Here is a 14200-nt window from a genome sequence, read left to right as displayed (position 1 = left end):
TCGACAGGAATACTTTATTCGGATACTCAGTACCCGTCTGTCAGAAGGTAGCTTTTAAAGACAGGCAAAGATAGAATAATAAAAGTGTAGAAGTATGTATCGGTAATAAACTGATCTCTGGGGCTCTAAGAAGCACTGTAGCTAGATATTTTGGGTGTGCAAAAGTAGTGTTTCTAAGGTACACATGGGCATGACTGTAACGAAAAAGAATATATAAACCAGATTTGGAGAACATGAATCTCTCGGACTAATCGTCGGTTACATTGAATTTGATTTGTAAAAAATCCCGACCTGGCGCAAAGGCGGGACAGTAACGGTATACTACTCATTAAACAACAACTATTAATATAAATATGAATAAAAAAAATATTTATATGCTTAGAAAACATTGCTTTATAAATGTAAATTGAAAATGTAAAGATGCATCCATTTTTGATGATATAATATATTAAAATATAGTGCAAATATAGCTAAAAACTGTCCCAAATAATTTAAATTTACTACTCATCTGCTGCGAATATCTTAACAACTACAACCTTAATTTAAGAAAACGTCTTAAAGATCGAAAAAAAAAAAAAATGATTTAATTTATTACATTACTTAAGGTATTAATTATTAGATAAAAGTCGATAATGATGCACGTATTCTTTTGATAAGTTTAAATAAAAGTCCGATTTTCGTATTCCTCGCTTATTCTAATATGTACGCGGCATTTCTGATATAAACGCATTATCAAAATCGAAAAATACATATCAAAAGTACTATTTTTACTACTTTAATTCAATACAATGAAGGAATAATAAGTTGTAATTAAAATTTAACTAATTGACTAATACTAACCTCAATACAGTGCATCTTTCTATACAGGAATAATTACGATATATTAATTGGTTGATTTTCTATTGATTATAAAGAACCAAATTTTACTGTCCCGCGTTAATGGGTGTCCCGCTTTGGTGGTGCCGACTTGCTACAGCAAGTCGGTCAATTGTTTCGAATTAAATTCAAGGAAACCGACGATTAGCTCTTATATTTTTCGGACGGACCTGAGTAGCGAAAATAGAGAGCGACGAGATAGTACATTATGCAACATGTGGTTATTCCAGTCCGCGGGATACAAAGGAATCGGCTTTTGATATGATGGAAAGAAGTTCTGGAAGGAATTTGAGCAGGGCATCTCACCTCTGTCCAAAATAATCTCTGGGGAGAGGTTCGTAAGCCCAATTGTGACATTGCTGCGAATCGGATCAGCGGCCGAATACCACACATTTCTGGATATTCCTTCCTGTCCTGCCTTGAGTCCAGCGTGGATTCGTCCCCTAGTCGAAGCTCGCTGAAGTCTCTGGCCATGCAACAGTCACGACTACGATTGCGTAGGAGGCGATCAGGGTTTCGACTTGGTAGCTTCGGGATTTGAAGTCTCACTGCCACCCTGCCCTCTCTGTGTCTGTCCCTGTCCGGCCGCAGATCCAGCGACCGTCTCCTCTCCAAGCACTTTCGATGCCGCCATGAATCTGGGTGGCGACAGTTAGCCTGGTCCGTAAATCTCATTGATCCGCCCTCCAGTCCGACGAAATCCTCCTCAGATCCAATTTGGAAGTCGCCACAGCAACGAGTCCACCACCGAGGGCCAATATCTGCAATCCGGCCTCCAAAAAGATACCCCACAGAGGGAAATGGCGGCACCACCTACAGTCCACCATGCCAAGCTCCCAGTCCTCGTACACTTTCCGCTTGCACACTCGTCATCCGCAACAGGTTTTCCAGATCTGCAAGGTTCGCGGAGAGCTGGGCGAGTTGCGCGTGGAGGTGGTTCTGTGATTGCTTATTAGCCACGGATCTTCTGGGTATGAGATTTCTATGGAAGGAGAACCGAGGTAAGAGAGAAATCGAGCGAAGGTATATGGATTAGTTGGATGGGCGTGAATAGCATTGAAGACAGTAGAGAGGAGACTGTACCAACTGTCGCGGTTTGATACTGCTCGGGGCGGTAGACAGACGCGGCACGTTGGTTGATGGGATGCGTGTCGTCATTGTGCTTGAGTTTGATTCAAGCTGAGAGTGTGGAGCGATTTGCAACGATTCTCTGTATTGTCGTCGAGCGTTGGGCAGAGAGCTTGGTGTTTCTGCGCGATGTGGGGAGTTGTTTACATTGGAGAGCACGGACCATGTCGATATCACATACCGGTATCTGCGACATCGAGTTGCCCTGCTCCCTACATACGGAGTAGAATATCTCTATCATTACCCTTCTCAAAAGAGAGAAGGAAAAAAGCATTCAACTACGCATAGCACTAGTCGAAGTGGCTCCCAATTCAGATGACAGGACTTTTGCTCTGTAAACGGCCAGGCAATACCGTCTAGGGAGGTACTTCAAGCCACACTATCACATCTATCTATCTCCCTTTCAGTTCGTATACATGCTAACAAACAATCGCCCGTAGGAGTTGCAGCAGAGGTAAGAAAGTCATTTCCACCGAGTCAGCAAACTTTTAAGCGCCGAAATTTTCAAGAGATTCGACAGGGCTCAAGCTTCTGGTCACTGTTCGGTCCAAACATCTACGTGATTCTGCAACAGACAGAATATTTTGAGACACGATGACGAGCTTTTGAGAACTCTGAAAAAGCCTATCTGGTTGCTGCCTCCGAGAACATCGATTAATGAGGCATGACTCTTGGGTCACCAGTCCAGGACTATCAAGGGTATCGTATTAACCAAGTTTACCATCGGCCCCGTAAGCCTTTCTCGCTGCGTGTATACGAGTGAAATACATTGAAACCTCGCTCGAACAGCACCTCTGTGTTCACCTTACCTCTCAACTTGAAGTCCGGTTCCGCTGTCATCATTCTCATCAATCTGCCATGCCATCTCACAAGGTAAAAGACCTCAAGCTCGCTATTGATCTCTTGTCTTGATCTTCCTCCAGCAAGCACAACAGCGAACCCATCTCTTCTGCGGAAGAATCTCAATGAGAGGCTGTTTTTACCCGGCTCTCATCAATCTTGTTCGATCATCATGCTGGCACAGGCTGTTAGTCACCCTTACATAGAGCCTAGTTCTGAATGTATAGTTACTGCTATGCACCGGAATCCCACCGAGCTCTATCGCGAAATCCAAACGTCTGTGACAACTCTTTGACACTTTCAAAGTTATCAATACGAGATACAAGATGGCGTTGCAGAGCTGAGCTGGCTGTTGCAGCAATGGAATGAGAACTCTCTACGTAAATCTGGAGAGACCTCAATGCCTCATTCTGCATTTATTCTCAGCTAATTCTGCAAAAGGGGAAATGTCAGCTAGCTGCTGCCTAGTCTCTGGCTGTATGACCTCGGAGTCTATTCTTTGAATTGCTCAAGTGCAGATTTGACCTTTGTAGGAACGTATGAACTGTCTGTGTCTATTGATTAAACATCGATGGAAAGGTTCGGATTCCGGAGAGTCTGACAATTCTAAAGAGTATCGTCACGGAAATATTTTTTGGGAGGCTAAGCGAGATCATCTTCCTTTTGAGATGAGCACTTGGATTTTTTGGGGGCACGAAACCATATATCCACAGATCCAATGCAGGGATGGGAGTTAATCTGGTGAAAGAGAACCCAGTCTTAATACAGTTCGTTCGTCGATAGTAGTCGATTAAAAATCCACACTTGGAAGAAGGAAAGAGCGAGCGCAGAGATTCGTTTCAATCTCGTAGTCTCCGCAACGACCCTTTCATTCATTCGTATTATACTACACCTGCTCATCAAACCTCCGCAGCTTCAGCCTCCCAATCGCCAGAGAACCCTCCATCATCCTCGGCTGGCAAGCGATTCCCGTGCAGCTTAACCTAGCCCGGTATCTACGAGACGCCCGTCTTACTATCCTGCCCCTAGAGCCCCCAACCACCTTCTCGCACCTTTCCTGTTCGATGGATCTACTGAAAAGACGGTAAGTATGCATGTCTACGGCAGTAGCGGAGACTTCCCATGTCACTGCATCTGCTCCTGTCTTGGTGCGAATAAGGCGGTTCCCCAGCGGGTTGGATGCTGCAAGACGATGCCGCCATTCACTATAGGACGATACGTTATACACTAGCCCGAGCCTCTATATCAACCAAGCGAAGTTAGACGCCGCGTCTGTCTTTATTCAGAGTAGAAATGAAAGATTTCGTCCGTCTTGATGAGAGCTTCGTGAATTGTCCGGTTTCGGGCGGCCTGGCATCCTAGCTCTGGTTTCCAGCCTTGAGACGTCGAGCTGGATGGATTAGTTGGGTTAAAGGACTGGTTCCCGATTTCGATCCCGTATGCTGTTTGACAGACATGCATAAGAGGACACTTCATTATTGAGTCTTGAGTTCCACAATAAAATGACATATCGTCTTCTTATATCACCCTTCTCGAGAGAATGCAATTCTTGCACCTCTTCTCTAAATATGTTAGCAAGGGAGCTACGGCCACGGGGTTCGTCGTAATTCCATAAACCGCCTCTATTAATCACAATGAAGGACTCGTCGAATAATGAGATTTCGAGCTCCAGAGAATAGATCAGCTGATAAGCTGCATCAAAACTTGTCGGGCATGTTGGGTGCTAATAAAGCCGCAAGCAGCAAAGACTTCGAGGTAGGAATGAGCAGATACGAGCTGAGAGTTGAGTTAAAACGGTTGTTGGATAGGCGGTCGATTGAAGTAGTATTCTCAAAGGTTATATATATATATCATATACAATTCGTACATGACTTCGACCGGAGAGCGTCATCGTTCTTTGGAGCAGCTTCTCTTCCTTTAAGAATCCCGGTTCCGGATTTGCTTTCTGTTCTTCGTATCGAGATCTCTACCATGATCACAAACTCGCCATGTATATTCTACGGCAGAGATTCGAGTCGAAGTTCCAGCCACAGCCCCGACCAACAGTCATCTCCGTCTCCAAAATCTCAAAAACGAGTCCAGCTCAAAATCCCGTCTTGATCTCCCTCGTTGAGTATTTCTTGGGCACAACGAACAGCGCCCTGCCCTCCACACAGACCTTCCCATCCGCAGTCTCCAGCCGTCCTTGTACCCACAGCTTTCGTCTTGCTCCCTCCATCTTCTCTCCCGCATCCACACTCGGCACAGCTCGGATGACATAAAAGCCATTCGTCTGAACCGGCTTCAAATAGTTCAACTCCAGATTCGCCGTGACCCCCGTACTCCCCTGCAGCCACCTCACCGCGCACCGTCCGAAGTTTTCGTCCAGCACCGTCGCAATGGCACCCCCGTGCGTCACGCCAGGCCATCCTGCCACCGCCCCTCCAAACCAGATAACGGTAACCACCTCCCCCGTCTCCGTATTCGTATATATCCGCTGGAAGCCCCCCAGGGCTCTCGCCCCCGCTAGAGGCCCCGTGGTGATCCTCTTTTCCCGCTCCTGTTGCGGGAGAGATGTGTATGCATCGTGGCTCGTCCAGGCCGAGTCCATCGAGAGGGATTGAACGATAGGCAGTTTGGACGCTTGCTTGTGGATGTATTCGACCATGGCATCGTCTTCCTTGGAACCCGCGGCTGGTAGTTCGGGCGGCGCGACGATCATGGACGTGAATTGGCCGCCCGCGACGCCGAAAAGGGTGAATAGAGCCGCCCAAATAAAGGGGCGCAGCGAGCGTTTGCTGATGGGTGGCGCATTAGGTGAACGTTCAGCTGGAGGAGGAGGAGGAGGAGGATTGTACTGCGAAGAGGGGAGTTGTGATCGCAGGGTCCTCGGGAGGTCAGCTGTGGGAGGTGTGGTATATAGGCGGATAGAGGACATCCGTGGAGTCGAAGCGCGGGTTCGTAGACATTTTTGAGATTGTGGTGTAGTTCTTCGAATCGCAGATTTCCCGCAGGCGCGCAAAGGGAATCGGGTACTCATTGCGATTTGTTTCTCCACGGTGATTTTTGGGCGTCGAGTATGGAAGCTTGGAATTCCGAGGCTCTCGGGAGCAGCACCAACCAGACGGCTGGACGACAGCAATTGCAACCCGGGTATTGGCTTCTCGAAATATAAAAGATGCCGTTTTGGTTGTCTTCAGCTACGAAAAGAAGTTGTTGTGCAATGGCCCCGTGCGGACTTTGAAAGCACGAAGTCCTGTTCTCAAAATCTAGCCTCGGTCTCGTTTCCGTATATATTCTCGCTAGACTTAGACCTCCCCCCTATTGCAGCAAAACAAATACATACTTCGCAGACACTTTGGTTTGAGAAAGCCACAAAGAGCGTAAAAACTGCTCTGCCCGATGCCAATGCGACGGAATTTCCAAGAGACTTTTCCTTGCAGCAAGACTTCTAAAGCCAAATTTCGGGAGTCGGTGGTCAGCAAGTGAACATCTACAAACAGCTTCCACAGATCTAAAGAAATCTCTCGCGCAAGCTTCTTTTAGGACCACAGTTGGAACGCTAGTCTTCAGCTCCTCTGGCGTAGAAGGTGGTATCAGAGAGCTCTTCTCATGCGCATCTCCCAGATATACGAATCCCCTACACATGGCTAATCTCCAAGTTCAATACCCAGGCTAGAACGATAGAAGCACTAGATATCACTCGACCCCTTCTCCCTCTCATCAATGTAGCTGTTGTATAAAAGCACAATTCCTCTCTACGCTGCTCGACACCCCAGCAAGTTCTTCTGGCTCTCACTATTGCCCAGACAGCTCTAACCTACCAGGCATCGCTTGATATGTATAACTTCTACGTTCTACACCATTTCCCATCTCCCATATCTGAAAAAAAAAAAAAAAAAAAGACAAAAGGAAGATCACGCACCTGCATTACGAATACCAATACCAATACCAGGTAATTTTCCCATCCATTGATTGTCACGAGAGCGAAACATCTTCGATCCCTCTATGTCACGAGCTACCCTCAAGACTCAAGATAGTTGGACCCTGGATCCTTCTCGGTTACCTAGCTAGCTGGATACATATGTGTTTGTTGACATACCGCTACCTCCACATATAATCCTCCGATTTCCAACCCTCTGTCCTCCCCTTCCTAATCCCCAGCAATAGTACAATCATCACAAACCCTCCCTCCCTTCAAATTCCCCGCCCCACTGACACTCAGTAAAATCCATATCCTAGTAAATGGCTGTACATATGAATAAAACTCACGCGCCAACTTCATCGATGCGTGTCCGCGGCAAGACAACGGTCGGCTTGCTGGGCAGGTCCATTGGCAGCGAGGGGTGGTGTATCACTGGGTATCTCTACAGAGATCAAGGTCGTGGACACGTGGTAACGGAGAAGCGAGATTGATGAATTGCAAAGAAGTAGAATGAACATGTCGTCGCTTCGTATATTTCATTTCACATATGTTGTACCTAGTTCTGTTCCCCTTTCCGTTTTCCAATGCCAAATCAACGGCTGACAAACCACCCCTTACACTTAAAGATCCTGAACGAACCTCTCCAGCCTCGTCTTGAGTTCCTCAACATCATCCTCCAGCTCCTCGGCAGTGCTCGCAGCACCCGGCGTCTTGGGCGGGACCAACACCGAAGAAACAACGTGAATCACGCCATCCTTCGCAATGCCATCCTGTACCGATACGCTGGAGAACCCGTTAATCTTGATCGAGATCAAGCCTCCCCATCGTGCCACATCGATACTCAAACTCTTGTTCTCCAACAGCGTCGGGAGATCGATATGGAAGCGACCCTTGGGGACATCCTCCGTATCCTCCCCCGACTTCTCTTTGTAGAAAGCATCCGAGTACAGGGTTTGGTTGGCAACGATGTGGTATTCCAGTAATCCTTTCAAGTACTTCTGTCCGTATTTGGAGAAGAGGAAAGCATTGATGCGTGGGCCAAGTTTTTGGAATGCCCAGTTTGAGGGTGCGAAGAGGGTACCCCCTTCGTGGGGTGCGGCAGCGATCTTCTCAAAGAGACCAGTCTTTTCGAGTGCGAGGTTGAGCGTCGAGAATTCGCCCGGGAGAAGCTCGACGATCTTTAGAGCGGGTGGCGGTGGGAGGAGGAGCGAGTCGACTCCGTGGATCACGCCGTTCGTGCCAAACTAGACTGTGTTAGCTATAGAAAGGGGACACGGAGAACACTGAGCGTACAATATCGATAGCAATAATGCGAGAGTAGAAGTTGATGTTCAGTCCCTTGGTCAAAGCAAAGCCAACACGGAGTCTCTGCGGGTTACTACCAAGCCGCTCCTCTCCCAATGCAGTAGGGATGGTATGGGTCACCAGCACCCTGCCGGCTGGATAGAAGTCGGGCGAGACGTGGTACGCCAGGATCTTCTTGATGACCTCCTTGCTCGGCTTGTGGTGTTTAGGAATCTTCTCGAACGCCTTGTCCGTCGGTGCGAATACTGTGTAGTTGGCCGCAGTGCCGTTCAGAGTCTCGACCAGGTCCGGATATTCGTTAATCAAGCTCGCGAGCTTAGTCGTGTACTTGCTGCTGGCAATCAACTCATATACGGTCTTGTTCGGCTTGTCATGTCCCGGGTGAGGCTTGTGGTGCTCCGGAGGGCCGTGGTGAGGCGGCGGCTCGCGATGGTGATGATCAAAGACATCGATGTCCTCAGCCTCTGACACGGCCGAGTCAAGCCAGGATTGCGCATCGAACTTGGTCATGGAAGCATAGCACTCGAATGTGTTCTTGGCCCTCTCCGCTGTGTCTGAAGCAGCGTCGATGGCATTGTCGATGGCGTTCTGGCCGAAGGCGACGGTATCCTTGAACGACTCTTCGACGCCAGACCAGACATCTTCCACGTTGCCTGCGATACGGTCGAAGAAGGTTTGAGGCGCGTTCTGGGACTCAATGATCTGGGTGGTGAGCTGCTCGTCAGGAATAACGAAGGCGGTTGTTGAAAAGGCTAGGGCGGCGAGCGGTAGGAAGGTAGTTGTAAACCTCATGATGGTGGTTGATAGCTGTCGATGGAGAAGAAGAGAGTAGAGTAGATGAGAATAGAGTAGAGAGATAAGAGAGATGAGAGATGGGAAGAAATGGATAGAAGGGAAAAAGAAGTTTCCGAGCCCGAGGGAGATCAGAGGAAGAGTCGCGGGAGAGGTAAGCTAGTCCGATAACGATGACGACGACGACGTTGACTCCCCTTCCCCGCAATCCGTCGATTGGGTCGGATATGAGGTCAAGATGCAACGACATCTCTTTCACAGCTGATGTCGATCCCCCGACCAACCAACGTCATTGATGGTCGTGCGGAGATGTTGATATTCTCTGCACCATCTCGGTACATCTACAGTATCAGAATCGAATGGATCTCACGACTTGCTTGGACTCCTACGAAGTACCGGTACACGTGCTGCGCATATCATGTGACATGCCAGCGGCTCAGAGCAGGCCGGAAGGGATGACCAGAGGACCAGAGGACCAGAGGACCACAGGACCCAGGGGACCCTCTTTGCCGGGACCCCGACCCCGACCCGACGACGTTCCGAGCCGAGCCGAGCCGTCGTTGTGAGAGTCGCATCGGGCTGGACAATGGAGAGTGGAGACGGAGGTGACCAATACTGTATACGTAGTACTACTACTACTACTACTGTACTTGTATGCGGATCAATATACCGTATACGGACTACTACGTACAGTACGGTACTGGCTGTATGGGGGTGCCGGCGATGCCAAGACGCTACCGTAGCTACCCTTGAGCACGGCATGCATCCGGTATGGTCGGGATGGGAGGGATGGGACTATAAGTATTGCCTTTTTCTCTTCGACCCTACCAACCAAATCGACATCAATCGCACCGTGATCCTCGCTCGGGAAGATCGCCAGATGCGGAGACGATGGCGAGGGGTCCCAGAGATACCACCGCTACCAAGGGACTAGGGTTCCCGAGGGACCGACGGAGTACTACCTACAGTACGGAGTCGGGACGGAGTTCACCAAGCCATGAATGAGCCCACCGACGGCTGAAGCGCCCACGTGGCATCGGGACCGAGATCGCTGAGCTTCCTTCCGTATTCGGATTTCGGCCTTCGGGTCTGTCCGTCTGTCCGTCTGTCCGTGGGGCGTGGGGCGTGGGGCATGGGGCGTAGGGCTGTAAACAAGCGTTGCCCTTGAACGGGGGAGAAAGTCAAAGAGGGACGTAGTACGTACTACTACGTACGTAGTACGCAGTATGCAGTACGCAGTACGCAGTACGTAGGTTAGAGTACGTTGCCTTCCCAGCTTTCTTCTTCTCTGCCGGGCCAGCTGTCCCTCTGGTTTTCACTCTTTCGCTTTTCACCGCCCAGAGAAAGTCTGCTGGGCGCGCGGATGCACCACACAGATCACAGATCGCACGACCCCCCCCCCCCCCCCCCCGGCAGCGTCAGGGTCCGAAGGCAGGAGCGGGTCGATATCCGCATCATCGATTCGTCATGGCGATCTGGGAAATGCGATCCGGGGCAGGGCCGTGGGAGCATGGGATTTGGATATGATGAGTCAGCATTGCATTCATTGCCTTCCTTATTTGCTGTCCGTACGCGGTCCGATGCTCAAGTGAGGGACGGGAATTCGAGAAGAAAGAGAGAGAAAGGAGAAAAGAGAGAAGAGAAGAGAAAAAGCGAAAAAAGAGAAAAGAGAAAAGAGAAAAGAGAAAAGAAGATAAAGAAAAGGGGGAGAAGATGAGATGGGGAGAGGGAAGGAGGGAGGGAAGAACAGGAGGAAGGAAGGAGCGAGAGAAACATGGCACTGGCAATGCATTGCATTGCTTTGCTTTGCTTTGCGGTCGTGTTATGTGTATATATGTATATATGTATATATGTATATATGTATATATGTATATGTGTATATATGTATATATGTATATATGTATATATGTTTATATATATACATTTATACATATATTTACATACACACACACACACACATACATATATATACATACATCTACACATGTCGTAAACAACACAATACAATACCTACAGTACCCGACGACGTCCTTACCTATACATACATACCTACCTACCGTACAACCGTACAACCGTACAACAGCACAACAGCCGGCGGTGAAGTAGACAAGAGGTAGGTTCCTAGGTGATGCTAGTCCTATTTGTCATGGTATGAGGGATCCTTCTTGGACGGAGATTTGTACCGAATGCGTCCTGGTGTGGTGTCGTATTATACGGAATACCTACCGTACCTGTTGTCTTCTTGTACCTCTACTGGTACTTGTCCTTGTCAGTGCTGCTGTTGCTGTTGCTGTTGCTGTTGCTGTTGCTGCTGTTGGCGTGCGTGCTGGACTAGCTAGACTAGCCCCGACCTGGCCTTACCGTGCCTCGCCTCGCCTCGCCTCGACTCGCCTCGCATCAACTTCCTCAACCTCCTCAACCTCCTCCATCCCCTATCTCACACTCTCTTACTCTCACTCAATCACTCTCACTCTCTCACTCTCACTCTCTCACTCCAACTCTTTCCACCTCTTCCGCCGAATGAACGCATGAATTGAATCTCGCATCGACATCTCTCTCTCTTTCTCTCCCTCTCCCTCTCCCTCTCCCTCTCCCTCTCCCTCTCTCTCTCTCTTCCAATTTCTCCTCACTGTACTTAACCCCCCCTCCCCCTCCCCTCCCTCTCAGACTCGCCTCCATATCGCGAACAGTTACAAGATCGAGTCAACGGCGCAAATCGTTTACGAGAACGACGTCGACGCCAGCATCTCTCTTCTCACTGTCGCTCGAGATTGATCTACCCATCTACCTGTCTCATCCTTCACCATACATCCTCCTCTTCCCTTCTCTACCCTCCTCTACCCTCCTCTACCCTTCTCTACCCTTCTCTACCCTTCTCTCCGCCCAGCCGGCAGTCACCCCGTGCGTGCCGAACCCCGAGTCCAGTCTGACCAGCTAGCCTCCACGACGATTTCCTCCTGTGCGCCGGGCTACCGTCCTTCGAGAGGAGAAGAATAATTCAAAATTCAATATTCAAAAGAAAGAAAAAAAGACGAAGAGAACCCCCCCCTTTCCAAAAATAACAAAAAACTGACCGTCACGACGGATCACTGACACTTCCCACGCCTCCTCCTGCTGTATCCTCATCTAATCTCACTCCTACTCACCTCCTCTTGATCTCAGCGCTCCAGTCCACCTTCTTCTGTGACCGCCGCTCGCTGGGAACCAAAGAGTGCGCCACCTCTCTGACTCGTGGTACATGCTGCGTTGCCACTCTTCCCCCCGGCGCCTGGTCACATACCTATCAACCCCCTCCGCGAGATCCCACCTCGCGACCGCCAGAAACATGGTCGACTCAAAAGTCTTGATCTATCTCATGCGGAGAGACCTCCGCATCTCCGACAATCCCATCCTCCACTCCCTGGCGACCACTACCAAGCAGCACGGCTTCACGCATCTGTTGCCCCTCTACGTCTTCAGTGCCCAGCAGCTTGAGGTCAAGGGGTTCATCGCCGACAGCGACATCAAGAGTCCGTACCCCGAGGCGCGGAGTCCCGTCGGGGGCTTCTGGCGGACAGGACCGCACCGGGTCACGTTCTTGGCAGAATGCATCTGGGATGTCAAGGAGGGATTGGAGAAGCTGGGGAGTGGATTGTGTATCCGAGTCGGGACGGTCGGTGCTGTGGTCGACGATCTGCTGAGCAAGTTCGAGAGTAAAGGGGAGGTCAAAGTTGGCGCTGTATGGATGGTCGGCGAGGAGGGAGTTGAAGAGGCCCATGAAGAGTCGCAGGTGAAGAAGGCTTGTCGAGAAGCCGGAGTCCAGTTCCAGCTGTGGACCGACGAGAAATATCTCATTGATGAGTGAGTTCGCTCGGGGTCCGGAACGAATGGCTTGCTAATCCCACCAGTCGCGATCTCCCTCTCCCCAACATTGATGAGTTATCAGATATCTTCACCAGCTATCGGAAGACCGTCGAGCCTCTCCGCGACCACCCTCGAGACGCCCTACCCGTACCAACCAAGGGCGCCCTTCCACCCTTCCCAGCAGAGTCGATCCCCGACCAGCGCGAGCCCTTTACTATCCCCGGTAGCCTCGACGACCTCCAGAAGGCTCTGCTGAAGCCCCTCAATGCGGAGGATCTCGTCCGTAACCCTCCACCCTACCCGGCCGGAACGACCTCCGCCCACCCGTTTCTGGGCGGGGAGTCGCAGGCTCAAGACCGACTGGAATACCTCATTACCAAGGGCAACGTCGTCAACTACCATAGCACTCGTAACGGTCTCCTGGGCCACGATTTCTCCACCAAGCTGTCCGCCTACCTCAGTCTCGGCTGCATCACCTCCCGCCAGATTCACGCGTCGCTCCTCGCGTTCGAAAACGGCACCAATGCCGCTTACGCATCCGTCCCAGAGTACGGCAAGGGTCAGAACGACGGCACCAAGAGCATCCGCTTCGAGCTGCTCTGGCGCGACTACATGCGTCTCTGCACCCGCAAATTTGGCCCCAAGCTCTTCCGCCTCAGCGGTTTCAAGGCCGAAGGCGAGGAGCGCTGGTCGTCGCCATCTCGCCCCGGCCCAGGACTCACACCCGCCCACGTTCGCGAGCAGATCGACCGTTTCCTCAATGGCACTACGGGCATGGGTCTCATCGACGCGAGTCTGCGGGAGATGTACCACACTGGCTACACATCCAATCGCGCCCGCCAGAACGTGGCGTCTTTCCTCGCCAAGCACCTGAAGATTGATTGGCGCATTGGCGCGGAGTGGTACGAGTGTATGCTTGTTGACTACGATTTATCATCCAACTGGGGGAACTGGCAGTACCTGGCGGGCGTCGGCAACGATCCCCGCGGTGAAGCGCGCATCTTCAACCCGGTCAAGCAGGCCTTCGACTACGATCCTCACGGCGACTATGTCAAGGCCTGGATCCCCGAGCTGCGAGGCCTCACAGACTCGAGCGAGGTCTTCCAGGCATGGACCATCAAGGAGGAGCGCCGAGAGGGTCTTGGGCTCAGCGGCCTGGAGTGGGTTGAAAAGCCTCTCCTGAAGATCAATTTCACCGTCAACCGCCGCGGGCGCCATCCCGGTGGTCGATCCCGCGGAGATCGGGGAGGGGGAAGAGGGGGCAGTAGCGGGCACGGTGGGGATGCAGGAAGCGGACCAGGTCGGTATACGAGCCCCGAGAGCCGAAAATACTACTCCTCGCGTGGCGGCGGAGGCTACGGTGGCCGCGGGTACGGATCCTCGCGAGGCCATATCCGTGGGTATGGACGAGGTGGTGCGGGTGGTGGGGGCGGCCGAGAGGCGCGCGTGGGTATGATGGACCGCGAGCGTGAAGCTTACGCCGACTACACCGGCGGGCAAGACGCGAACTGA

The 14200-nt window shown here is 50.9% G+C and overlaps 4 protein-coding genes across 4 annotated transcripts; 1 reads left to right on the top strand and 3 right to left on the bottom strand.

Moving 5' to 3' along the window:
• Nucleotides 1-1384: 1384 nt before the first annotated feature.
• L3040_000009 (uncharacterized protein) lies at nucleotides 1385-2034 on the bottom strand (the record flags this gene model as incomplete). The annotated part of the gene is made up of 3 exons (XM_007295029.2): nucleotides 1385-1514; nucleotides 1694-1815; nucleotides 1960-2034. 3 exons carry the CDS (start codon nucleotides 2032-2034, stop codon nucleotides 1385-1387), a joined length of 327 nt encoding a protein of 108 aa, XP_007295091.2.
• Nucleotides 2035-4927: 2893 nt separating this feature from the next.
• Nucleotides 4928-5863, bottom strand: L3040_000008 (uncharacterized protein; the record flags this gene model as incomplete). The annotated part of the gene is made up of 1 exon (XM_066154976.1): nucleotides 4928-5863. One exon carries the CDS (start codon nucleotides 5861-5863, stop codon nucleotides 4928-4930), a length of 936 nt encoding a protein of 311 aa, XP_066013047.1.
• A 1505-nt stretch (nucleotides 5864-7368) lies between these two features.
• On the bottom strand, nucleotides 7369-8845 carry L3040_000007 (uncharacterized protein; the record flags this gene model as incomplete). The annotated part of the gene is made up of 2 exons (XM_007295027.1): nucleotides 7369-7992; nucleotides 8042-8845. The coding sequence occupies 2 exons, from the start codon at nucleotides 8843-8845 to the stop codon at nucleotides 7369-7371; spliced, it is 1428 nt and encodes a 475-aa protein (XP_007295089.1).
• Nucleotides 8846-12170: 3325 nt separating this feature from the next.
• On the top strand, nucleotides 12171-14200 carry L3040_000006 (uncharacterized protein; the record flags this gene model as incomplete). The annotated part of the gene is made up of 2 exons (XM_007295026.1): nucleotides 12171-12685; nucleotides 12733-14200. The coding sequence occupies 2 exons, from the start codon at nucleotides 12171-12173 to the stop codon at nucleotides 14198-14200; spliced, it is 1983 nt and encodes a 660-aa protein (XP_007295088.1).

Source organism: Drepanopeziza brunnea (genome assembly GCF_022702325.1).
Source record: "Drepanopeziza brunnea f. sp. 'multigermtubi' strain 214-2 chromosome Unknown ctg1, whole genome shotgun sequence".
In the NCBI taxonomy this organism is placed as follows: Eukaryota; Fungi; Ascomycota; class Leotiomycetes; order Helotiales; family Drepanopezizaceae; genus Drepanopeziza; species Drepanopeziza brunnea.
Note: the sequence above shows the minus strand (reverse complement) of the source record. Positions and strands in the feature narration are given on the sequence as shown.